The 27,964-nt window shown below is 43.5% G+C and overlaps 2 protein-coding genes across 5 annotated transcripts; both read right to left on the bottom strand.

Moving 5' to 3' along the window:
• Positions 1-170: 170 nt before the first annotated feature.
• Positions 171-19,504, bottom strand: LOC133137899 (protein rapunzel-like). Of its 4 annotated transcripts, none has more exons than XM_061256306.1 (3): positions 19,453-19,504; positions 14,394-15,127; positions 9,981-12,057 (listed from the first exon to the last, which is right to left on the bottom strand). In XM_061256306.1, exon 3 carries the CDS (start codon positions 12,018-12,020, stop codon positions 10,845-10,847), a length of 1,176 nt encoding a protein of 391 aa, XP_061112290.1. In that variant the 5' UTR covers positions 12,021-12,057; positions 14,394-15,127; positions 19,453-19,504; the 3' UTR covers positions 9,981-10,844. The 4 variants fall into 4 exon arrangements, 2 of the variants coding, with proteins under 2 accessions (XP_061112290.1, XP_061112291.1); XM_061256307.1 differs by having other exon boundaries at positions 9,981-11,795; positions 14,863-15,127; XR_009709641.1 differs by lacking the exons at positions 9,981-12,057; positions 19,453-19,504 and adding an exon at positions 171-397 and having other exon boundaries at positions 14,394-14,451.
• Positions 19,505-22,471: 2,967 nt separating this feature from the next.
• LOC133137660 (protein rapunzel-like) lies at positions 22,472-24,434 on the bottom strand. Its single transcript, XM_061256000.1, has 2 exons — positions 24,276-24,434; positions 22,472-23,225 (listed from the first exon to the last, which is right to left on the bottom strand). Exon 2 carries the CDS (start codon positions 23,168-23,170, stop codon positions 22,472-22,474), a length of 699 nt encoding a protein of 232 aa, XP_061111984.1. The 5' UTR covers positions 23,171-23,225; positions 24,276-24,434.
• Between the last annotated feature and the right edge of the window lie 3,530 nt (positions 24,435-27,964).

Raw genomic sequence — 27,964 nt, 5'->3', positions numbered from 1 at the left:
AATGTTTAAAATGTAGGTTGCATTGAGGACTTGCAGAACTAATTTGCTCAGGTTCTCCTCCGCGGAAAAGTAGATGACGTCCGCCCCGCTCTTCCTGATCTCCTGGTCGACACAGCGGATCTCCTTGGAGACAACCTCCAGCCACTCTCGAACCTTCTGGAACTGCTTCTTCATGTACTCTGCCTCCTTGCTCTCCACGTTGTCCATGGCCAGCCGCACCACTGGGGCCACGACAGAGAAGATGGGGAAGAGTTCCCCAGTGATGCTGGCCAACACCTCTGTGCCTTTCTCAAACACGTCCATCACGGCATCCACCACGTCCTTCTTCTTGGCAAAGAACTTTTGCAGTTGGTCCGCCATCTTTGGTGCTCTCTGTCAGGGGAGTCAAGTTCTCTCTCTGAGGAAAAAGCAGACATGAGGTTCATTGTTCGTGGTCTGCATTCTGATTAAATTTATTTTCTCAACCGAGCATGTGTTCAGTGACCACATTTTCGGGATCATTTTTTACTTTAGTTTGTTTTCAATGTGTTCAAAAACCAGAAATCAACTCAAGTAACAGCCATGGATTCTAGAGCTTGCTGCAGAGTGTGCTACTGTTTTGGAGCTCCCTGCTTCACCGTCCTCATTTAACATCAGTCAAATTGACTCCCTGCCCTCCAACAATTCCCCCGGAAAGAGCCGTTTCATTTGTACAAACACTCACAAGCACTTTATGGGGAAATTGTTTACTTTATTACACTTCTTATTAATGCGATTATCTCATCAGCCAATTATGTAGCAGCAGTTCGAGGCATACAATCATGTAGATACAGGGCAGGAGCTTCATTTAATGTTCATATCCACCATCAGAATGGGGAAAAATCTTGATCTAAGTGACCGCGGAATGATTGTTAGCGCTAGACAGGATGGTTTGAGTATCTCAGAAAATGCTGAACTCCTGGGATTTTCACACGCAACAGAGTTTTCTAGAGTTTGCAGAGAATGGTGCAAGCAACGAAGAAAAAATCCAGTGATTGGTTGAAGCTGACAGGAAGGTGACAGTAACAGGAAGAGAAACACTAAACACACAACGTGTCAAACCTCTTAAGTGGATAGGCTACAACAGCAGAAGACCAATAAGTCTAAAACATAAGTCTAAAAAATACATAATAAAGTGTATACTGAGTGTGTGTGTACATCATGGACGTGCGGTCAGGGTAGGCAGGGTAGGCAGTGCCTACCCTGTGATAATCCAATCAAAATTACTAAACAAAACAAAAATAAAAATAAATGTTTTACATGTAAATTTAAATTGTTTTTCTAATATTTCATGTGTTTTATTGGTCCTGTTCTTTTCGCTCAAAATTCCCAAAATTTCTAAAACGGCGTTAAAATATGTCGTGAGGCGCTAGGCTGTACAGGATATGCTGCAGCACTCCGTTTCATTGTAGTGGAAGACGCGCGTCCCCGCCTCTCGTTACTCTCAGTGGAACACGCGCGTCCCCGCCCCTCATTACTTTCAATGGCAGGGTAGGCAAGAACTCTTCTGCCGACCCTGCTGAGGATTCATTCATTCAGGAGACCTCAGAATCCGCGCATGCGTATTGCCTGGTTTGCGTGTTTTACAGTAGCCAGGGTAGGCTTGCCTGTCACGTGGATGACGTGTCACCTGTGTCATATCATGTGTCATCATATGTCATCTGCGCGAGGCTTCCAGCCATAACGGCGCGAAACCACAAGGTGCTTAGAACCTACAACACAGTCAGAAACATGTCGATGCAACAATTTCACAACTTTAGTAAGTTGGATTTCCAACAAAAGTTGGATTTAATTAAAAAAGGCAGACCAACACCAGCACTTCCCGAACTTCATCAACGCGAGGGACAGAAAATTGTGCGCTCCTTCCATCAGGAGTGGTATGAAAGAAGAGAGTGGCTTTGTGGCTCAGCTAGCAATAGCAGGCTATACTGTTTTCCGTGCTTGCTCTTCTCAAGGGAGAGAGACAAGGTCTGGGTAGGAGCCGGCTACTTTTAAACCAACTGTTGTCGATCTAAAATGAAGACAGATTCAGCAACTGTATGGCTTATTTCTCGCTTCAAATGTTTTCAGAAACACATTTCAGTGAACTATTTTCGTAATATAACAGACTGTAGCAGCCAGGCTCGCTACTTCCGGGTCCGCGGGAGACAGACAGACGAGGCAGGAAGGAGAGCCAACGGGCCAGCAGACCGCTTTATTTAACACCAGTCAATAATGTACCTTAAAATAGGCAAAAGCGGAGACAGCATTAAATACATCGCAACATAATTATTTCCCATATTATTACCATTTTTTCAAAGTCGTCTTCGTGTCTCTGCTCCGTTTCCTCCGTATCCGTAAGCTCAGAACGCTCCGTCCGGATCCGTATGCGTATTTAACGTAGAGCATAAATGGGTCTTAACTAGTTTGGCAACTATTAACTCATCAGGCTTATCGCGGAGAAGTGGTTTTACAGTTAAACAGCATGATGTAACCAGGGTAAAAGACAAATTAATGAAAGGAACAAAAGAGAAAAGAAACAAGAATCAAGCTAGAAACAAACCGCGACTGACGTCGCTCGCCCGCTTGTGCCAGCCGTGGCTATCTAAAAATACAAACAAACGGAGCTATTGTTATGCAAAGGCGGAGACTCGCTTGCGTAAAACTCCATAAAACTCTTCTTTGCGTCACAAACTGGTGGCATATCCGCATACGTCTTCACCTTCTTGGGTGCCTGGGTAATGGACTTTACAAACAGGGAGAGAATACTGGTAATCCAAACATGGGCGAGATCGCCGTGAATTATCTAGATTTAAATGTCCTGCGGGTGAGTGGCCACCACAACTGATCTGTTTTAGGTTTACTTTATCAGATAAAGATTCCTAAGTTTAAAATAACCGCTTTAGAAGCAAGTGTACCTGGGCTTGGACGCCTCAGCACATGGATACACAGCTCTTCCTGAACACCACGCAGGACCCCAGCTAGTCGTTTCTGCCACGGCCTATCTAGAATGAGCCCCGTAGTGGCAGACCTCCTCGGTCCCGCCCACTACATTGTGTTGGTGGATTTTTGGAAAGCTTTGTGTGATTCTTAATTGGGATGTAGTGTGTAAACTGCGCAGTGCTTTGAATGACACTTTGAATGGATGGTTGTCATATGAAAACGCATTTGTAGACTACCTCTTGCGCCCCTAATTTAAGAAGTCTAACTAGGCCTAATATCTTTGAGAATTTCGTTTAAGAATATTACATTACATTACATTATTGGCATTTGGCAGACGCTCTTATCCAGAGCGACGTACAACAAAGTGCATACCCATAACCAGGGATAAGTTCGCTGAAAGACCCTAGAGGGAAGTACAATTTCAACTGCTACCTGTACAACAAAGATAAGGACAAGGGCCATTTTTTTTTTTTGAACAAAAAAACAAACAGAGCAAAACTATCCAAACACTGCTTACCTAGCCAACTAAAAATACCGATACACAAAGCAAGTCACATAGACAACAATTAAGGTTCACAGGGAGGTAGGGAGGGATGGGGAGAGGTGCTGCCTGAAGAGGTGTGTCTTCAGCTTGCGCTTGAAGGTGGGGAGAGATTCTATAGTTCTGACCTCAACGGGGAGTTTGTTCCACCACCGTGGAGCCAGAACAGACAGTAGTCGTGAGCGTGAGGTAGAGGTTCTGAGAGGGGGAGGTGCCAAGCGGCCTGTGGAGGCTGAACGAAGAGGTCTGGCAGGGGTGTAGGGTCTGATGATTTTTTGCAGATAAGCTGGGGAAGACCCTTTAACTGCTTGGAAGGCTAGCACCAATGTTTTGAATTTGATGCGAGCCATGACAGGCAGCCAGTGGAGGGAAGTAAGCAGGGGGGTGACGTGTGAGTATTTGGGAAGGTTGAAGACCAGACGAGCTGCTGCATTCTGGATGAGTTGGAGGGGTCTGATGGCGGACGCTGGGAGGCCAGCCAAGAGGGAATTGCAGTAGTCCAGGCGGGACAGAACCATCGCTTGGACCAGGAGCTGGGTCGAGTAGGGGGTGAGAAAGGGGCGGATTCTCCGTATGTTGTATAGGAAGAACCTGCAAGACCGGGTCACCGCCGCAATGTTCTCGGAAAGGGACAGTCTGCTGTCCATCACCACGCCGAGGTTCCTTGCACTGGGTGACGGCGTGAGTGTGGTATCCCCGAGGGAAATGGAGAGATCCAGATGGGGAGAGGTATTAGCAGGGATGAATATCATTTCAGTTTTACCTGGGTTGAGCTTTAGATGGTGGTTGTCCATCCAGCTCTGGATGTCCCTCAGGCAAGCAGAGATACGGGCTGAAACCTGCGTATCAGACGGCGGGAACGAGACGAAGAGTTGGGTATCGTCCGCGTAGGGTAATATCCCTTGCCTACCCAGTCACCGACCTCACCGCACGTCACTGGTGTACATATACAGTACTCTGCAAAAGCTTTAGGCAGGTGTGGAAAAAATAAGAATGCTTTCAAAAGGGGAAATGTTAATAGTTTATTTTTATCAATTAACAAAATGCATGAACAGAAGAAGTGAATGAACAGAAGAAAGATCTAAATCAAATCAATATTTGGTGTGACCACCCTTTGCCTTCAAAACAGCATCAATTATTCTAGGTATACTTGCACACAGTTTTTGAAGTAACTCGGCAGGTAGGTTGTTCCAAACATCTTGGCGAACTAGCCACAGTTCTTTTGTGGATTTAGGCAGCCCCAAATGCTTCCGTAATCGCAGACAGACTCGATGATGTTTAGATCAGGGCTCTGTGGGGGCCATACCACCACTTCCAGGACTCCTTGTTCTTCTTTACGCTGAAGATAGTTCTTAATGACATTGGCTGTATGTTTGGGGTCATTGTCCTGCTGCAGAATGAATTTGGGGCCAAACAGATGCCTCCCTGATGGTATTGCATGATGGATAAGTCTCTGCCTGTACTTCTCAGCATTGAGGAGACCATTAATTCTGACCAAATCCTCAACTCCATTTGCAGAAATGCAGCCCCAAACTTGCATGGAACCTCCACCATACTTCACTGTTGCCTGCAGACACTCATTCTTGTACCGCTCTCCAGCCCTTCTGTGAACAAACTGCCTTTTGCTATAGCCAAATATTTTAAATGTTTTTTTCTCATCAGTCCAGAGAACCTGCTGCCATTTTTCTGCACCCCAGTTCCTGTGTTTTTGTGCATAGTTGAGTCACTTGGCCTTGTTTCCATGTCGGAGGTATGGCTTTTTGGCCGCAATTCTTCCATCAACTTCTGACCAGACTTCTCCACACAGTAGATGGGTGTAACTGGGTCCCACTGGTTTCTGTCAATTCTGAGCTAACATCTTCCGATTGCGAAGGGAAGTAAGCATGATGTGTATTTCCAAGTTTCCTTGGCCGACCACTGCGTCTATGGTCCTCAAGGTTGCCCGTTTCTTTGTGCTTCTTCAACTGAGCTTGGACAGCACATCTGGGAACCCCTGTCGGCCTTGACATTTCTGCCTGGGAGAGACCTTGCTGATGCAGTATAACTACCTTGTGTCTTATTGCTGTGCTCAGCTTTGCCATGGTGTATGACTTCTGACATTAAACCGTCTTCAGCAACCTCACCTTGGAAGCAGAGTTTGGCTGTTCCTCACCAAGTTTAACCCTCCTACACTGCTGTTTCTGTTTCTGTTAATGATTGTGTTTCAACCTACATATTAAATTGATGATCATTAGGTCCTGTTTGGTATAATTGGTTACTCACACACCTGACGACACGTCTACAAAATCCCTGACTTTGTGCAAGTGTACTTCGAACAATTGATGCTGGTTTGAAGGCAAAGAGCGGTCACACCAAATATTGATTTAGATTTTCTTCTGTTCACTCATTTTGTTAATTGATAAAAATAAACTATTGGCATTTATATTTTTGAAGGCATTCTTACTTTACAGCATTTTTTCCACACCTGCACACACACACACACACACACACACACACACACACACACACACACACACACACACACATATATATATGATTTCATTTCACAGAGACATTTTTTAATTTAATTTAAAAAAGCAACGTATTACTGTAAGCAATTTACTACTTATTACATAAAAACTTGATCAAGGCTGTCTGAGATCAGAAGCAATGAGCAAACCGAAGTCTGCAGAAGAACTGTGGCAAGTTCTCTAACATGCTTGGAACAACCTCCCTGCTGATTGTCTTAGCCAACACTGTCCTGCAGTTCTATATCTCAGAGAATTGATGCAGTTTTAACGCTGAAGGGTGGTCACAAAAAATATTGATTTGATTCAGTTTTTAACTATTCTGCCAAATTACTCAAATGTAATGTAAAATGTATGGTACGTTTATTTAGGACCTTTCATTGAATTCTTTTTTAAAGAATCTTTTCTGTCCAGAATGTTATACAGATGCCTAAGACTTTTGCACAGTACTGCGTATATATATATATACTGCATATAGCCTGCTCCCATGACCAGGAAATGCATGACCAGGAATTGGCTTCAAAAAAGAAGCCTGGTTTTGGCTGCTTGCCTGAGAAGCATTACTGCTAATCAGAATGGCGAAAAGATTTGATCTATGTGATGTTGACTGTGGAATGATTGATAGTGGTTGACAGGGTGGTTTGAGTATCTCAGAAAATGCTGATCTCCTGGGATTTTCACGTACAACAGTCTCTAGAGTTTGCAGAGAATGGTGCAAAAAACAAAAAAAACATCCAGTGAGTAGCAGTTCTGTGGGTCGAAACGTGTCGTTTATGAAGTTGGGTATTTATTGGAAGGCCAGGCCAGGCTCCCAACACAGAGGAGTGTTGAAGTATGGGCTTATGAACAAAAATATATTTTTGTATACACTCTGAAGTAAAGCAAGACTACATTTAGAAATATAATGTACATATAAATATATGTATATATATATATATATATATATATATATATATATAGGCTTAATATTATTTGCATAAACTCTTTTAATACCTCGTACAAGGCCTTTTTTGCTGCAAATAGAGTTGTACTGAAAGGTAAATAAAGGGTTAAGTTCCTTTCCTCACCCAGACCTGTGATAATCGACCTTACATGACCTACAGTCCTAAAGTTCCATTCTATTGTCCATATACTACATTATAACAAAATGAAGCAGATGCTGTGAATGTCTAATCTTTTATGTAGGCTACCAATAATGACTGGTGGAGAAATAAACACATTTGGTTTGTGAGTACGTCAGGGTTGACAAACTCAGTTCCTGACGTATCCATGAGGACGGGCGAGGCGTGTTATACGATTGATATGTCTACACTGTAATAAACTAGACTAGCCACAAACTAGCCAATGGCAGAACCCTGAATGGTTAGCGAATTAACATATTTCCGTTGATTAGTGAAACGAGTGAGAAGCACTCCCTCGAACTGGAATAAACTGCAAAAAAACAAAGTAAAAAAAACAAATGAACTTAATTTCTTAATTAATCTTCGCATACAAGTTACTTGATGTCACAAAAAGACATCTGGCGGAAGATTGTCTTTCTGTTTATTTCAGGACAAATGTATGTAGCACTTGTTTTTTCAACAATGAAGAAATATTTTACGCGTAGCATATTTGTTCGGACCTATATGCGAACTAATATAATTTGTTGGAATTATATAAACAAAAAGTTACAGAAGTCAGTTCAGTAGGCTACCACCTTTTTTTTTTTTACATGATTAGGCTGTAGTGTACACTCACCATACAATGTTTGAAAGAGCAGGTGTCTGACCAAAATTTGGAAATTAGGCTAAAATATACAACCAACATGAACAAAATACAAACTTACTGTGTAGAATGCTGCTGTGATGCTGGCTTTGCTTGCCGCTCGGTGTTGACGTTTTGTCTTGAGTGGTTTGACAACAGACTATGTGGCTGGAAAAACAACATACCCGAAGGAGGAGGAAGTTAATTGAAGTCCTGCCCTCATGTTTCTCTCCTTTGAATACATAATCTCCTGATCATTGTGAATTGTTCCGTCTGTACTTGATCGGTACGATAAGTCTGAATTAGATATTTTATTTGTGTGTCAGTAAATATTGCTTTTTTCATCCTTAGTTGTCTGACTGAAATGTATTTGCATACATGTAAATGATGTGCAAAATGTGGGTTGCTTGCCTCTTTTCTTGTATGGTATATATTTCTGCCACCTGGTAAGTAGGCTGTTTTCCACCCTTCTTTTGTATGTTATTATTATTATTATTAGTATTAGTATTAGTATTATTATAATTATTGCTTCATTTGGACAGCTAAAAAGCAGAGATGCTAACAGCTCAGAAGGTACCACACAGAAGAGTGAACCCATGGTCAGGCAGTGGACTGGTATATGTATGTGCCTTAAGAATCACACCACATGTCTCGCTATATATGCAGGTTTGGTAAAAAATAATTTGGAATATTTGAAGCACTGCAGGTCAGTTATTTCAAATAAAATATTTGAACCAAGCCTGGTGTGTGTGTCTGTGTCCATGTGCGTTTGTGAGTGTGAGTGTGTTTTGATTGACTTGCTGGTCTGGTCTTGTGCTGTATCTCAAAGCAGGTCCCTGAGGTTAAGCAGCCACTCATGGAGGTGGTGACAGCCAATCCTGTTGCTTAGAGGAAGGCCCACCTTAACAAGTGCCACCTATCGCTGCAATATCAAATGGTTTCATTCTCAGTTGAATTTTTCTTCGGATGTTAGATATGTAATTATGAATGGTTTTGGATGCACACTGAAATAAACTTTGACTTGGCTTCCCTACACAAGTCAATGTATGCCACTGGAGACAGACAGCAAAGATGGCTTGATATTTTTGTTTTTCAATGTCTATTTTTTAGAAGATAGCTCTTGCAAAATAAATCACCAACACACCAAGACATTTGTGGACTCTGGCCCTGGCGATATAAGAACATTAGTGTAGATCACATTAAATAGATAACGTCTAATAAAACTTAGATTATTTTGGCATGGTCCAGTGAGAGGACAAACCTGTCTGTACATATCGAGTGTTTGTAACTCAGCTGTCTGGAGGTCCTTTCTTGATGCATGGTTGGTGTGTTCAGTGCCAAAATTGATTAATTTAGTTTAGTTAATTCTGACCTTACCATCTATATGCCTCAGCACAAATCGTGGTTCATCAGACCTGGCTACGTTTTTCCAGGTAAGTGTCCAGTTGACAGAGCCTGTGCTGACTGCAGCCTCAGCTTTTGTATTCTTGGCTGACAGAAGTGGAACCTGATGTGGTCTTCTGCTGTTCGACGTGTTGTGCATTCTGAGACCCTTTTCTGCTCACCACAATTGTAGAGCGTGGTTATCTGAGTTACCGTAGCCTTTCTGTCAGCACAAACCAGTCTGGCCATTCTCAGTTGACCTCATCAACAAGCTGTTTTTTCTGCAAAATGTTCTGCAAGATTTTTATCTCCCAAACAGTCTGGTGAAAACTCTTAAAACTTGGTAGGCATGTTAGGGATGTGTGCACTTGAAGTTTATTAGGATATGGCAATGTTGGTATCACCTCTGAGATGGAATCTTGTTATGGTTATGTTCCACTGAAAATGCATCTTTGGTCTTCCAGATTTGGTCTTCCAGATTTCAGAGGAACATACTTCAATTATAATGAGGAATGGACTAAAATTCGCACACACTATATTTATCAATATATTAATCAATTTGCATACTGTCATGACTACCTAGCTCACAGTAGCAATGACATAGGGGAGACCACACCAATTCAAAGTTCAAATCAGAATCATTTATTAAATCATATGCTTCCAAAAGATCAGTAAATGTAGGCAAACAAAAATGTCGTGAAAGTCAGCATAATGTAATGAAATGCAATGAGCAATGAGAGAGCGCGAGAGAGCTGCCATGGAGGAACTGGTTTTAAACTCCCCCCAATCATTAGTCAATTAGCCACAATGGCTAGCCAGCACAGCTCCCCCTGCAGACCGGTAGGGAGAGACTCCAAAATGTTTTATGTGAAGCGAGGGTAGAGTGAGGCAGACCCAGCATGGCAAAGCCGGGCGTGACACTACTTTATTCAAAATTACAAATTCAAACATTTTTTTATATAATCTATAATCTGAAATAAGAAGATTGTGTTGAATTTGTGATGCTGTACCTGCCCTTAAAGCTTATAACAAGAAAATAATTGGCTCAAAATACTCTCCTGGATATGGAGTAAAGGCTTGCAAGGTTTCATGATGAGTCCTAATATCGTCCAAAATCAGGTTTTGAGAAAATCAACTCCAAAGATAGAAATGGGAAATAATTATGCTAATTTCACCATACACATGGCGTAATCATTCAAAAAATGGTATTATACTGAAAGTGGAATAGATGAGGAATGATTTGCAGCTGTAAAGAAAAAAAGGTACAGACAATTCGACTTTTTCAGTGGATCTCTCTCTCTCTCTCACACACACACACACATAAAACACAGCCAGTGATTTATGCAGCTGCCAATTATAAAATAGCGTGTTTTCCAGAATTTAGGCATGCCACACTAGCCTTGCAGTATTGATAACAACCGAGAGTGCTAGTGGTCTATCTTTTCGCTCTACTTCCAGATCTAGCCCCTCTGTCCATTTGGGCAAAAGACTTTAAAGATTGTTTGAAGATTTTACAGCTGACAACCAAAAGAGGACATCCACTCCCAAGCTCCCATGCTGCCTTAATTGATTCCAATTACTCATCAAACCATTTGCATTTAACAGCATTAAAGCACAGAATATAAAGAATTACAAGACCGAATTTAGCAAATAATTGAACAAGTTATATCATCAAGAGCTGAGGCTGGCATAAAAACCAGCGTACACATGGCCCACCATGGGCCTCAGCCTTAGGCAGAGTGCACACAGACATGTAGCTTCTTGTGCACCTCCCAAAAGTGGAGCTCATCGGCGAAGTTACAGGCGAAGGCCAGGTCCTTGGCGTCCGTGGAGATCACATGGATGGAACAGATGGGCACCTGCTCGAACAGCATCTGCGCCACCTCTTTCGGCGTCTGTTTCTTCTGCCCCGCCAGCCGTTGCTGGATCTCGGGCTTGTCCAGGGGCTCGGGAGAGGCGCTGTAGGACACCGCCACCGCCAGCTTCCCCTCTGACTCCTGCACCTGGAACTGGCTCTTCCCAACTGCACAGTTATAGTCTTTCTTATTGCTAAACATGCCTGAAGGTGGCAAGTACACCCGCACCGACCAGCGCACCCAGTCATACTTGCGCCCCAGGGCCTCCAAGATGGAGTCGGCCAGCTCTTTGCTAGTCTTCGCCCCTTCATCATCACTCACCAGCTTCCGGGTGTCTATCTGGGCCTGCTGTGGGTAACTGTTGATGCAGTCCTGGATGACGGCATCCATCTTCCCCTGGACCTCCTTCATCCTCTCCCCCCAGTCCTTCAGGACATCCTCTTCCTCGCCGGCCCCCTTCAGAGCCGCCTGGCCCACCAGGGCGATGAGCCCGATGCAGAAGAGGTTCTTCAGACGGGCGCAGAAGTCCTCCATGACCCGCCGGCTCTTTTCGTGATAGTTGAGGGTGATCTCCAGCACTGACTCCCCAGAGGATTTCCCCCCCATCACAGCATCATACAGGGTGTGCAGGTTCTTGTCACCTCCATTTCTGGAGAATTGCTCCAGAAACAGCTTCTTCTTGACCTCCCGGAACTTGGGCTTGGCGTTGAGGATGTCCATGAACTTGCGGAACTGATTGCTCAGGTTCCTCTCCGCGTAAAGGTAGGCGGCGTCCACCCTGCTGTTCTTGATCTCCTGGTCGACTTGGCGGATCTCCTCGGAGACCTCCAGCTGATTCTGAACCTTCTGGAACTGTTCCTTCATGAACTCTGCCTCCTTGCTCTCCACATTGTCCATGGCCAGCTGCACCACGGGGGCCACGATGGAGAAGATGGGGAAGAGGTCCCCAGCGTTGCTGGCCAACACCTCTGTGCCTTTCTCAAACATGTTCATCACGGTCTCCACCTGGTCCTTCTTCTCGGCAATTAACTTTTGCAGTTTGCCCGCCATCTTTGGTGCTCTCTATCAGGGGAGTCAAGTTCTCTCTCTGAGAAAAAAGCACAGACATGAGGTTCATTGTTCGTGGTCTGCATTCTGATTAAATTTATTTTTTCAACCGAGCATGTGTTCAGTGACCACATTTTCGGGATCATTTTTTACTTTAGTTTAGTTTGTTTTCAATGTGTTCAAAAACCAGAAAACAACTCTAAAGTAACAGTCATGGATTCCAGAGCTTGCTGCAGAAGGGTGCTACTGGTTTGGACTCTGGAAGTTCAATTGGCAGAAGTGCTATTTTTGAACACTTGAGTGTTGCTATAACATGAGCTCCCTGCTTCACCTTCCTCATTTAACATCAGTCAAATCGACTCCCTGCCCTCCAAACATTCCCCCCGAAAGAGCCGTTTCGTTTGCACAAACACTCACAAGCACTTTATTGGGAACATTTTTACTTTATTACACCTTCTTATTAATGCGATTATCTAATCAGCAAATTATGTGGCAGCAGTGCAAGGCATACAATCATGTAGATATGGGTCAGGAGCTTCATTTAATGTTCATATCCACCATCAGAATGGGGAAAAATCTTAATCTAAGTGACTTTGACCGCAGAATGATTGTTAGGGCTAGACAGGGTGGTTTGAAAATGCTGATCTAATGGGATTTTCACAAGCAACAGAGTTGTCTAGAGTTTGCAGAGAATGTTGCAAACAACAAAGAAAACATCCAGTGATTGGTTGAAGCTGACAGGAAGGTGACAGTAACAGGAAGAGAAACTCTAAACACACAACGTGTCAAACCTCTTAAGTGGATAGGCTACAACAGCAGACAAATAAGTCTAAAAAATAAGTCTAAAAAATACCTAATAAAGTGCATACTGAGTGTGTGTGTACATATACAGCACTCTGCAAAAGTTTATTTTTTATCAATTAACAAAATGCATGAACAGAAGAAGTGAATGAACAGAAGAAAGATCTAAATCAAATCAATATTTGGTGTGACCACCCTTTGCCTTCAAGACAGCATCAATTATTCTAGGTATACTTGCACACCGTTTTTGAAGGAACAGGTAGGTTGTGTCAGGAGCCTGGCGGCTGGGCTGGATTTGCCAGAGAGCTAAGTGGGGCTCGGTGTGCACATGGATCTACAAGTATGGTTTGGGGGTGTGACGCAGCTGTTTCCTGTTTGTCTAATGAAGCCGGGCTTAAAAGAAGCAGGTAAGGGGCAGACGCGAGAGAGAGAGAGATGCCGGGGGTTGAATGTTGGGTTCCGTGAACGGAATTTTAATTTTTTTGGTTATTTTTCAGTTCGTTGTGTTTGGGGTTTTTTCTTTTCTTTCTTGGTTCTTTTTTGTTTAGGCTGTCTCTCGCATTGGCGGAGGTTAGCTGGCTGGCAGCCCCGGAAAACTGTGGACGCTACACGTGTGATACTGCTATTAAGTGGGACCAACGCTGGGCAATTCTGGAGGAGCGGCTGTGTGGAGCCGGACTGGTGCCGTGGCAACGACCGTGCGACTTCGCTAGGGAACGACGCAGCGAGACTACATATATATATATTTCCATCCATCCATCCATTATCTGAACCCGCTAATCCTGAACAGGGTTGCAGGGGGGCTGTAGCGTATCCCAGCACACATTGGATGAAAGGCAGGAATACACCCTGGACAGGTCACCAGTCCATCGCAGGGCACACACACCATTCACTCACACACTCATACCTACGGGCAATTTAGACTCTCCAATGAGCCCAATTTGCATGTCTTCGGACTGTGGGAGGAAACCGGAGTACCCGGAGGAAACCCACACAGACACGGGGTGAACATGCAAACTCCACACAGAGAGGCCCCGGCCGACCGGGATTCGAACGCAGGACCTCCTTGCTGTGAGGCGGCAGTGCTACCCACTGCACCATCCATGCCGCCCAATATATGTATGGGAGCAGGCTATATACAGTATATATATCATTCCACAGTCAACATCCCATGGATCAAATTTATTCGCCATTCTGATTAGCAGGAATCCTTCTCAGGCGAGAAGCCAAAACCAGGCTTCTTTTTTGAGCCAATTTCCTTGTCTGATTAGCAGGAAATCTTCTCAGGAAAGCAGCCAAAACCAGGATTCTTTTTTGAGCCAATTTCCTTGTCATGCATCTCCTGGTCATAGGAGCAGGCTTTATATGTATATACTGTATATAGCTGAATTATACGAACAAAGATTTACTGAAGTCGGTTCAGTTGGCTACCACCCTTTTTTACATGGTTTGGCTGTTGTGTACACCCGCCATACAATGTTTGAAAGAGCAGGGGTCTGATCAAAATTTGTCTGATGAAAACATGCAGTAATTAGGCTAAAATATGCAATGAACATGAACAAAATACAAACTTACTGTGTAGAATGCTGTAGTAACGCAATTCCGTGTATTCCCTGGTTTCGCTTGCCGCTCGATGTTGACGTTTTGTCTTGAGTGGTTTGACAACAGACTATGTGGCTGGAAAAACAACACACTCTAACAGAAAGGAGGAGGAATTTAATAGAAGTCCTGCCCTCATGTTTTCCTCTTTTGAATACATAATCTCCTGATCATTGTGAATTGTTCCGTCTGTACTTGATCGTTACAATAAGTCTGAATTAGATATTTTATTTGTGTGTCAGTAAATATTTCTTTTTTCATCCTGAGTTGTCTGAAAGAAATGTATTTGCATACATGTAAATAATGTTTAAAATGTGGGTTGCATTGAGGACGTCCATGAACTTGCAGAACTAATTTGCTCAGGTTCTCCTCCGCGGAAAAGTAGGTGACGTCCGCCCCGCTCTTCCTGATCTCCTGGTTCGACTTGGCGGATCTCCTCGGAGACGACCTCCAGCCGCTCTCGAACCTTCTGGAACTGCTTCTTCATGTACTCTGCCTCCTTGCTCTCCACGTTGTCCATGGCCAGCCGCACCACGGGGGCCACGACAGAGAAGATGGGGAAGAGTTCCCCAGTGATGCTGGCCAACACCTCTGCGCCTTTCTCAAACATGTCCATCACGGCATCCACCAGGTCCTTCTTCTCGGCAATGAACTTTTGCAGTTGGTCCGCCATCTTTGGTGCTCTCTGTCAGGGGAGTCAAGTTCTCTCTCTGAGGAAAAAGCACAGACATGAGGTTCATTGTTCGTGGTCTGCATTCTGATGAAAAATATTTTCTCAACCGAGCATGTGTTCAGTGACCACATTTTCGGGATCATTTTTTACTTCAGTTTAGTTTGTTTTCAATATGTCCAAAAACCAGAAAACAACTCTAAAGTAACAGTCATGGATTCCAGAGCTTGCTGCAGAAGGGTGCTACTGGTTTGGACTCTGGAAGTTTAATTGGCAGAAGTACTATTTTGGAACACTTGAGTGTTGCTATAACATTATGGAGGACGCTTTGTGACATACTAATGAATAAATCCTTCATTAAATCCATTTTATTTATTTATTTATTGATTTATTTATTTACCATTTTATTTATTTATTTATTTATTTATTTATTTAATGATTTATTGACACTTATTTATTTATGGATTTATTTAAGGATATATTTATTTAAGGATTTCATGCTCCAACATGCAAATAAGGGGGTGGGTTTCAGTTGGGCTAGCTGTTCTGATTGGACTGCAGTGGCCTATGCTGGGATTGGATTGTCTACAAGTTCTTTACAAGTGTGACTATACTACCGGTTAGCTAGGTACCAAAATGGAGCTAAGAAATGAAATGTTAAGACTGGCAGATACCATTGATAGTGGTAATGTACCACTCAATAATATTATAGAAACAGTGGAAGACTTTGTAGACAGTGTTGTAGAAATTGCAGCACTGACTGATTCTGATGTGGATGAAAAAGATGGAGGAAAGGAGTATCGCGGACCTGCTGCGTGAAGCAGCAGATCGAATTGAACGGCAAACAGGAGATGGTTAGTAGGCTAATGTAGCTAGCTACATTAATCCTAAAATCGAGCTTGTGTAGACACACCAAAGAGGCAAGCAACATCTGCTGGTTTAATGCCACTCAGGATGTACGTTTCCAACACCTCAAGAGGAATCTCATAAGAGGGTCGTCCTACACTTCTCCCTTGTTGATTTTCTAATGCAGCACGATGCAGAATCGTCTCCACACAACCTCGTCCTAGCCCAACTGAAACCCACCCCCTTATTTGCATGTTGGAGCATGAAATCCTTAAATAAATATATCCTTAAATAAATCCATAAATAAATAAGTGTCAATAAATAAATAAATAAATAAATAAATAAATAAATAAATAAAATGGTAAATAAATAAATCAATAAAAAAATAAATAAAATGGATTTAATGAAGGATTTATTCATTAATATGTCACAAAGCGTCCTCCATATAACATGAGCTCCCTGCTTCACCTTCCTCATTTAACATCAGTCAAATCGACTCCCTGCCCTCCAAACATTCCCCCCGAAAGAGCCGTTTTGTTTGCACAAACACTCACAAGCACTTTATTGGGAACATTTTTACTTTATTACACCTTCTTATTAATGCGATTATCTAATCAGCAAATTATGTGGCAGCAGTGCAAGGCATACAATCATGTAGATACGGGTCAGGAGCTTCGTTTAATGTTCATATCCACCATCAGAATGGGGAAAAATCTTAATCTAAGTGACTTTGACCGCGGAATGATTGTTAGCGCTAGACAGGGTGGTTTGAGTATCTCAGAAAATGCTGATCTAATGGGATTTTCACAAGCAACAGAGTTTTCTAGAGTTTGCAGAGAATGGTCCAAACAACGAAGAAAACATCCAGTGATTGGTTGAAGCTGACAGGAAGGTGACAGTAACAGGAAGAGAAACTCTAAACACACAACGTGTCAAACCTCTTAAGTGGATAGGCTACAACAGCAGAAGACCAATAACTCTAAAACATAAGTCTAAAAAATACAGGTAGGTTGTGTCAGGAGCCTGGCGGCTAGGCTGGATTTGCCAGAGAGCTAAGTGGGGCTCGGTGTGCACATGGATCTACGAGTATGGTTTGGGGGCGTGACGCAGCTGTTTCCTGTTTGTCTAATGAAGCCGGGCTTAAAAGAAGCAGGTAAGGGGCAGACGCGAGAGAGAGACGCCGGGGGTTGAATGTTGGGTTCCGCGAACGGAATTTTAGTTTTTTGGTTATTTTTCAGTTCGTTGTGTTTGGGTTTTTTTCTTTTCTTTCTTGGTTCTTTTTTGTTTAGGCTGTCTCTCGCATTGGCGGAGGTTAGCTGGCTGGCAGCCCCGGAAAACTGTGGACGCTACACGTGCGATACTGCTATTAAGTGGGACCAACGCTGGGCCATTCTGGAGGAGCGGCTGTGTGGAGCCGGACTGGTGCCGTGGCAACGACCGTGCGACTTCGCTAGGGAACGACGCAGCGAGACTACACTCGCCCTGACGAGGGCGGAGGGAACTGCGAGTCTCCCACGCGGGGGGGGGGGGGGGGGGTGTTGTTTGAGTAGTGGGGAAGTCGAAGGGGGGTGGGGTTGGTGTGAGTTTGTGGCGTGCTTTTGCCCTTTACCTGCTTCGTTCTGAGCTCCTTGTGGTGGGTGGGTTCTGCATAAGAATAATAGGAACCTGTGGAGGGGGCAGGAGTCAGCTGGTGCTTTTCCTGCTCCCAACAGCTGTTCCAAACATCTTGCAGAACTAGCCACAGTTCTTCTGTTGATTTAGGCAGCCTCAAATGCTTCCCTAATCACAGACTCGATGATGTTTAGATCAGGGCTCTGTGGGGGCCATACCACCACTTCCAGGACTCCTTGTTCTTTACGCTGAAGATAGTTCTTAATGACATTGGCTGTATGTTTGGGGTCGTTGTCCTGCTGCAGAATAAATTTGGGGCCTCCCTGATGGTATTGCATGATGGATAAGTGTCTGCCTGTACTTCTCAGCATTGAGGAGACCATTAATTCTGACCAAATCTGCAGAAATGCAGCCCCAAACTTGCATGGAACCTCCACCATACTTCATTGTTTCCTGCAGACACTTGTACCGCTCTCCAGCCCTTCTGTGAACAAAACTGGCTTCTGCTACAGCCAAATATTTCACATTTTGACTCATCAGTCCAGAGAACCTGCTGCCATTTTTCTGCACCCCAGTTCCTGACTTGGCTTTGTTTCCACGTCGGAGGTATGGCTTTTTGGCCGCAATTCTTCCATGAAATTCAACTTCTGACCAGACTTCTCTGCACAGTAGATGGGTGTACCTGGGTCCCACTGGTTTCTGTCAATTCTGAGCGAACATCTTCCGATTGCGAAGGGAAGTAAGCATGATGTGTCTTTCCAAGTTTCCATGGCCAACCATTGCGTCTACAGTCCTCAACATTGCCCGTTTCTTTGTGCTTCTTCAACTGAACTTGGACAGCACATCTGGAAACCCTTGTCGGCCTTGACATTTCTGCGGGAGAGACCTTGCTGATGTAGTATAACTACCTTGTGTCTTATTGCTCTCTCCCCATGATGCCGGCCCAAAACATGACTCCGCTACCTCCTTGCTGACGTCGCAGGCTTGTTGAACATGGTGGCCATCCACCAACCATCCACTACTCCAACCATCTGGGCCATCCAGGGTTGCACGGCACTCACCAGTGAACAAGACTGTTTGAAAATTAGTCTTCATGTATTTCGGGGCCAACTGCAGCTATTTCTGCTTGTGAGCATTGGTTAGGGGTGACCGAATATAAGGTTCATGCATAACTGCAAGCCTCTGGAGGATCCTACACCTTGATGTTCGCGGGACTAAAGAGGCACCAGCAGCTTCAAATACCTGTTTGCTGCTTTGTAATGGCATTTTAGCAGCTGCTCTCTTAATCCGATGTTTTTGTCTGGCAGAAACCTTCCTCATTGTGCCTTTATCTGCAGGAACCCGTGTGTGCTCTGAATCAGCCACAAATCTCTTAACAGTACAATGATCACGCTTAAGTTTTCGTGAAATATCTCATACCTTGTCCAAGGCATTGAACTATTTCAGCAGGGAGATCCTTTTTCTTTCCCATATTGCTTGAAAATGGTGGTCTACTTAATAATGTGGAACGTGCTTCTTAAGTAGTTTTTCCTTTAATTGGGCTCACCTGGCAAACTAATTGTCACAGGTGTCTGAGATTGATTTCAGTGATCCAAACAGCCCTGAGACACAATACCATCCATGAGTTTAATTGAAAAACAAAAAATGTAATCTTTATGACACTTAAATACAATTTGCATAATAATCTGGAACGCGGTGTACTGTATATAGCTGAATTATATAAACAAAAAAGTTACTGAAGTCGGTTCAGTAGTCTACCACCCTTTTTTTTTTTTACATGGTTTGGCTGTAGTGTACACTCGCCATACAATGTTTGAAAGAGCAGGAGTCTGACCAAAATTTGTCTGACGAAAACATGCAGCAATTAGGCTAAAATATGCGACAAACATGAACAAAATACAAACTTACTGTGTAGAATGCTGTTGCGACGCAATTCCGTGTATTCCCTGGTTTCGCTTGCCGCTCGGTGTTGATGTTTTGTATTGAGTGGTTTGACAACAGACTATGTGGCTGGAAAAACAACACACCCAAAGGAGGAGGAAGTTAACTGAAGTCCTGCCCTCATGTTTTCCTCCTTTGAATACATAATCTCCTGATCATTGTGAATTGTTCCGTCTGTACTTGATCGGTACTATAAGTCTGAATTAGATATTTTATTTGTGTGTCAATAAATATTTTTTTTCATCCTGAAATGTATTTGCATACATGTAAAATGTGTCTCTGTGCAACCTGTTCCACCCTTCTTTTGTATATTATAGTTATTATTATTGCTTCATTTAGACAGGTGAAAAGCAGAGATGCTAACACAGGTCAGAAGGTACCACACAGAAGAGTGAACCCATGGTCAGGCAGTGGACTGGTATATGTATGTGCCTTAAGAATCGCACCACACGTCTTGCTATATAAGTGTATGCAGGTGTACCATAAGGAGGTCAGGAACTGGGTCCGTAAAGCTGAGGTTTGATTACTGGAAGTGGGATGCTGTTGTTGAACTTAAATATGTATTCCAGCTTCATTGACAATAACATTTTTACAAATCACTTTGGATAATTGTCTGAACACATAAGTGGAAATTAATTGTACTTCCCAGTCACGACTGCTGTCTGTTCTGGCCCCACGGTGGTGAAGACTCACCTCTTCAGGCTGCACCTGTCCCCAACCCTCCCTACTTCTCTGTAATTTATAAGTAGTCTATGAAAGTTGTTAATTGCAGTTATGTTATCGCACTTACCTATACAAGTTTTCTTTGTTCTGGTTTCTCTCAACCAGTTACTCCACAGGGTCCAAGTTCTTATCTATGTGGCCACTTCTGGCACTTGGAATTGTACTTTCCTTTAGGGCTTTCAGCGCGCTTGTCCCTGGTTATGCACTTTGTCTTGTACGTCACACAGGATGGTAAATGGTTGGCATTTATATAGCGCTTTATCCAAAGCGCTGTACAATTGATGCTTCTCATTCACCCATTCATACACATACACACACACACACACACACATGCTCACGCTCACGCTCACGCACCGACGGCGATTGGCTGCCATGCAAGGCGCCGACCAGCTCATCAGGAGCATTTGGGGGTTAGGGGTCTTGCTCAGGGACATATCGACACAGCCCGGGCAGGGGATCAAACCGGCAACCCTCCAACTGCCAGACGACTGCTCTTACTGCCTGAGCCATGTCGCCCCCTTTAAGGGCATCTCTTAAACACCTGCAATGTAATGTAATGAATCACCTGACCCTCCTGGTCAAAGTTCTGCTTGTTGATGGTGGACATCTGCGTCTGCGGGGAATATGTAGATGGAGATTGCGACTGCCCAGATTTAAGTTATTTTTCGGGAAATATCACCTCTGTTGTTGGAGGTATTCAACATTTAAGTGGGATTATCTCCCTACCACATTCATGTTTGGCCTCATTAATCTTTTCATAATACAATGGGGCAATCAGGGCAAGTGTCCATGGGTAGCTTGGCTATGGTATTTAAGATGGCCGCAGGAACAAGTTTGTGTGTTAGAATTAGGATTTTCAGTAATCAGGAATTTGACGATTAAATTAATCATTGTTATTTTCTATAATAATTATTCATTTAAATCACGTAAAATATATTTTATATGTACAGCTGTGTTCAATAGCAGTACAACTGCTACCACTGTTACCATGAACCATTGTTTAGAGAAAATTTGTGTACTGAGAGTAAAAAATACCCTATGAAGTGACATTTAAATTTTTATGCACTTGACCATGCAGAGCATTTCAACCATATATGAGGCACCAAAGTCAGTCACACAGAAAGGTCTTTGAAAGAGAATTAATTTTCACTATGATGCGGCAAACAAGAGGAATTCTTAGGACGCTGTATCCAGTTCTAATTTATTTTGCATACAAAAAGAGAAAAACTCCAACCAAACGTAAGGTGACAGTATCGTGTCAACACAAACAGAACCACAACAGAGAACAAACGTGGTCATCAAGGATACATTCAGTATGCTCACTTACAGGAAAAAAACATTTAATCAGTGCTGCCACAAAGCATCACAACAGAAATATGAGCCGTTCTGCAGACACAGATTAAGCCTAGTTCGAGACTAAATTCAACTTTGAACGGAGATTATCCAAACAAAACTCAAAGAAATTGCGTCCAAGACTAAACTTAATCCATGTCTGTGAAACAGGACATTAACATTTTTACAGAATTGCTATATATTTATATAAATATGAAAAATTGCAACTGTTTGGACCTTTAGTTAAAATTTGGATCAGTCACCCATGACTTGAGTGGCTTTAGTTTCATTCCTTCTTTCCTCTTTGGTTCACCTGAACATAATCTCTGAGGGGGGGGGGGGGGGGGGTATACGATTGCCATACAACACAATAGCCCCCTAAATCTACTGTCAGAAACCTGAACATAAGAACAGCTGGCACTAGAGGCCTTTAACACACACACAGGCCATTAACATACGGACGCACACACGCACACACACACAGGCCATTAACACACGCACACACACACACACACACAGGCCATTAACACACGCACGCACACACGCACACACGCACACACGCACACACACGCACGCACGCACACACACACACACGCACGCACACACACACACACACACACACACAGGCCATTAACACACACACACACAGGCCATTAACACACACACACACACACACACACACACACGCACGCACACACACACACACACACACACACAGGCCATTAACACACGCACGCACATACACACACACACACACACACAGGCCATTAACACACGCACACGCACGCACACACACGCACACAATGAACGAAATAAAATGCTTCCATCTACTGATCAGGTTCCCGCTTAAGTGCCCGTCCAATAGCACCGACCGGTGAAGGGGCCGTCGTGCCATTGGCCTGTGCGTGTCACGCCCCCCTCCCGCCCCGCCCTACGCCGACGCCCCCTCCTCCCCGCACTGGCTCAGCGCCTCGTCCATCTTGGCCTGGATGTCCCGCACCCGGGGCCCCCACTTCTCGCGCACCTCGTCCTCGTCGTCCTCGGTGACGGCGGTGTAGGCCATCAGCGCCATCAGGCCGACGTGGAACAGGTGGGCCAGGTGGGAGCAGCGGCGCTCCATCACCGGCCGGCTGGCCTGGCAGTGCTCCAGGTAGACGCGCAGCAGGGGCCTGCCGAACAGGGAGCCGGCGCCCATCACGCCCCGGTAGTACACGTCCAGGCTCAGGTCGGCCTTGTCGCGCTCGTAGACCCGCTCGAACTCGGCCATGTGCCGCTCGGCGCCCTCGGGGTCCTTCCCCACGAGCTCCACCATGGCCACCAGCGCGCCGTACTGGTGCTTGATGTACTCCTCGTACTTGCCGAAGGTCTCGTTGACCTCGTCCAGGCGGATCTGGCGCAGGGCCTGCCGGTTCCGCTGCGAGATGCTCTCCAGCTTGGCGTGCACCTGCCGGAAGTCGCCGTCCTGCTCGTGGGTCTGCTCGCCGCCCGCCTCCAGGCCCTTGCGGGCCACGCCCACCAGGGCGCTGACGATGCCGAAGAGCGGGTCCACGGACGAGGCGAAGGAGGACACCTTCTCCACGCAGCCCAGGACCTTCACCGTCGCCATCTTGATCTTCTCCGCGTTGGCCATGGCCTCCACCTGCGACACGCTCTGGAGCGGGGCTGGGTCCCTGTGGCTCGCCTCACTGAGGGGAGAACGGACATGCACAGAGCATCATTATTATTATTATTATTATTATTATTATTATCATTATAATTATTATCCATCCATTCATCCAATATCTAACATGCTTATTCCTGGTCAGGTTCATGGGGGGGGGGGGGGGGCGGGGTGCTGAAACATATCCCAGCATGCATTTGGCAAGAGGCAGGGATACACCCTGGACAGGCTGCCAATCCATTACAGGACACACAGACACCATTCACTCACACATGCAATTTAGACTCTGATTAACCGTGCCTGCATGCCTTTGGACTGTGGGAGGAACCTGGAGGAATCCACACGGACACAGGGAGAATATGCACTCACACACAGACAGGTTCATGAGCATTATTACTAAAATAGCACTTGTCATCATACTAATGCACATAATAATACACATAATGCCCATTAATCAAATATCAAAGTGTTTTTTGGTTGTTTAATCTGGGCCTGCACACCAGCCTACCCTCGCAGTACTGCACACAGTTACATCTTAGTGACGTAACTACGTTTGTGAGTGGAATCCTCCGGCGTAAGTTCGTTAGCCACACAATATCCTTACGTATTTGTTACCACACTTGCAAAAACGCCCCGTACTTGTTTTTTTAGCGCGACACTTCCTGAATCGCCCATGGCTGAAACAACTGACGATCTACAATTATTTTAGCTTTTACATTCTAGGACGCACGACCCAGGGCGCGAGCCTGCATTGCAGTATATAATAAACCGGAAAGGGAAAAGGGAGTGACTCGTCTTTTCCAATATATTAAAAAATAAAATAACATTAAAATATAACAGAAAGATTATCAGCAGTGATCTTTAAGCATTATCTAGAAACGCGCCGAAACCAGATAGCCAAGTTATCTCCATTCAAACAATGCTAATTATGTTAATTGGAGGGTTAGTGTTGAGTTTATGACGTGTCTACATACACACACCTTAAAGAAGCTGACAGACTCCGCCACAAAATGTCTGACGAGACCCATCTCAAGCAGAGATATCGTAACCCAAAATATTTTGCTTGTCAGCTTACCTGTATTCAAACTTGTAAAGTGTTCAGTCCCACCAACCCACTGTAGCTGTTTATTTTGAGCGAGCGAAGACCATTTCACACCCCCAAATTCCTCCTTTATATTGAACAGGACTGACTGCCGTACAAGGGCGGGACATAAACAGTGACTCACTTAGATGAACAAACGCTCTGTTCTATTGGCCGTGGCCCCGAGCCACTGACGCGGTAGGGGTGTCTGTAACAGTGACGGGATATTTTCTGGTTAATGTTGAACATGTTGGCTGGAGCGAGTGCGGTTGTTTTTACCGTACGCTTCTGTGAAAACCCTCTGCAGTCTATGACCGATGCTCGAATACAAAGGGATATCAGAAAACTTTAATTACTTGAGAACTAATAAAATTAGGGAGGCGAAACACAAGACGATGAGTCATAACAGAGGCGAAGGCACTACGAACCCCTGTGTCAATAGTAGCTACACCACAGTCCATGGGTGTTTTCTATTTTCTTAAAAAAAATTGGTTCTGTTGAATCTGGTGTACAAAATATTGTTGTTGTTTTTTTATACCATACCTGGTGTGCATTGTTTTCAGTTTACAGTAGCTGAAAACTGGTGGTTGTTGAATATATTTGTATTATTATAGCGATTTAAGTTGTGGGCTATTTGTACAGTAGGCTATCAATACCATATCATTACATTACATTACATTATTGGCATTTGGCAGACGCTCTTATCCAGAGCGACGTACAACAAAGTGCATATCCATAACCAGGGATAAGTTCGCTGAAAGACCCTAGAGGTAAGTACAATATCAAGTTCCAAATAACCTATTATCATAGGTCAAATAATGCATGCACAGATATGTGTGACAAATGATAGCATGTGATAGTGTAATGTATTGTCTCACAATTATTATTATTATTATTTTTTTTTTGGTGCATATCAATCCAGGGGCAAAGTAGATATGTTTCTACTCTGAAGGATCTACAAGAGCATTTCTGAATTTTACATCTGGTTTTGTGTCTAAACATGCATTTTTTTTGGCGTCATGAAATGTGACGTGACAGTGGACACCTGGTGTTGGCTTACACTGCCATTTCCTAAATAATGATGTACAGTGTAACCAGATCCTGGGGGCTAGGGGGAGTGACTCACTACCTGTATGTTCTGACAGTTAACAGTCCCTCAAATAGGGAGTGGGAGTGGGGTATTTATTGTATTTACGTGCATGAAAAATGGACATAAATACAATAAGAATTGAGAATGTACACTTAAACCACATGTGAACTGTTTGGTTACAAATTGTGGTGTGCAGAGCCAAATCAAGAAAAAATTTTTTTTTTCAATTTCTATTATAAGTTTTTTTCCAGCAGGTTTTCTAAAAGGACCACTTTCCTTCCTTCATCTGTTCATCATAACACCGAGAGAGAGAGAGAGAGAGAGAGAGAGAGAGATAGCGAGAGAGAGATAGCGAGAGAGAGATTTTATGTACCATTTATTTAACATGGCAAAAAAAGGAATTTACAGAAACAAATAAACAGTGACCCTGAAACCACAGCAATGTTCCTAAAGCAAAAGGGGCTTTGGTCCAAGAATGATAATAACCAAATAAAACACACAATGAAGCCGATCCATAGCTATAAAACAATCGTAAAGCAGACCAGTGAGATAACGATAAAACTGATAATGCAGACCCAGAAAGATTTAAACCCACATGTTTATTCATCGCAAATGTTTTACAGAAATAAATAAACAGTGACATTCAAACCATATCAATGTTCCAGAGAGAGAGAGAGGGTGAGAGAGAGAGAGAGGGAGGGAGAGGGGATGGAGAGAGAGAGAAAGAGAGTGAGAGAGAGGGAGAGAGAGAAAGAGAGCACAAGACGGCCTGTAGCATAGTGGTTACGGTAAATGACTGGGACCCGCAAGGTCAGTGGCTCTAATCCCGGTTTAGCTGCGGTGGGCCATTCGTGAATTGCTGTAACAGATTTTTTGGCCTAAGGTGACAGCTCCCTTGAAATAATGCAGACCCAGAAAGATTTAAACCCACATATTTATTCATCGCAAATGTTTTACAGAAATAAATAAACAGTGACATTCAAACCATATCAATGTTCCAGAGAGAGAGAGAGAGAGGGAGGGAGAGGGGATGGAGAGAGTGAGAGAGAGGAAGAAAGAGTGAGAGAGAGAGGGAGAGAGAAAGAGAGTGAGAGAGGGAGAGAGAGAACAAGAGAGCAAGGCGGCCTGTAGCATGGTGGTTAAGGTAAATGACTGGGACCCGCAAGGTCGGTGGCCCTAATCCTGGTGTAGCCGTGGCGGGCCATTCGTAAATTGCTGTAACAGATTTTTTGGCCTAAAGTGACCCTTCTCTTGGAATAAGGGTTCGAATCCAGCCACTCATCAACAGAATATTTTACAACAGTGATGTTGTAAAATAACCGTTTATAGCAACCTTATAAAAAGGAAAACATATAAATATAAAGTGACAATGTGTCGTCACTGATAGGTGTAATACGCAATTCTAGTTTTGAGTACGATTCCTGTCTTTGGAATGTACATTTGTTTCCCCCCTCAGCCTGAAAAGGGTATTCACAGCCATTCCTAATAGCGGAATTAAGATTAAGTCCACTGAATACAGAGTGCATTGCCTGTATCTGTGACAAATGCTGTTCCAGCAGATAAACATAATTTTTCAGTTAAAAAGACTCCTTTTTTTTTTACACCTCATCATGAGACAAATAAACATGAAACAGTCTACCAAGTGGGTCAAGTACAGGTACTAATAAAATAATTTTCATTTAATATTTGTTTTGTATAATTCCATAATTTGCTAATAAACAAAGGAAGACTAATTCCTTTGAGGTCCTGACACTCATTAGATATTTGATATGTGAATGCTTTGCGATAAATCATGAGCATAATCATTTATGATTCAGTGATTTTATACAGGCCTAACAGATAATTAGACCTAACAATTATTTAATTGATAAAACCACCTTCAACTGTACAAAGAGCATGACTCTTAAAGGTAATTTTATTTTGATCTTTTGATCATTTAAATCAAAATGTTCTTAGTTGATTGGTTATATTACACAAAGTGGTTCAAGATAAAAAGTTTAGTTTCTTGACAACATTTCAGTAAAATAAAAATAAAAAGGAAAAATGAATATCATCAAGAAGAATACATTTCCTGTTTCAGTGCACCACCAGGGAGGATACCAGGGCGGTAGATGGGTGTGAAACAGGAGATTACTGTTTGCTTTGGTGACAATGCCCATTTGGTTTCCTTCCTCAAGAGTCAAGCTCATATTCTGATACCATTTACATCCCTTTTTATAAATGCTATATTTCAGAGATTAAAATTGTAAACTCACCAATCCATTAAAAGATGTTTGACACTGCAAGGTTCTCTCTTAATAGAACACAAGAGAAAGTGAAGAACACAGCCAGAACACGGCCAAAAAAACTAACCAAGGTCATAAAATATTTGTTATGAGAGTATAGTCTCTCCATACCTCTGCCTGTAGACTTGCTCTGGTGACTGCAGCAGGTGCTGAAGCTGAAGAAATAGACAAGACTTTGCTCAGAGGACATGCAAATCATACTTGTTCATGAGAAATAACCATATTTGACAGGTAAAAAATCTTTTGTACAAAAAGATTGAATTGAATTTTAACAAAAGTCAGAGCAGCTTAGACCACACAAGCTGAAC

The sequence above is a fragment of the Conger conger genome, chromosome 9 (genome assembly GCF_963514075.1).
Source record: "Conger conger chromosome 9, fConCon1.1, whole genome shotgun sequence".
NCBI classification, from domain to species: domain Eukaryota; kingdom Metazoa; phylum Chordata; class Actinopteri; order Anguilliformes; family Congridae; genus Conger; species Conger conger.
Note: the sequence above shows the minus strand (reverse complement) of the source record. Positions and strands in the feature narration are given on the sequence as shown.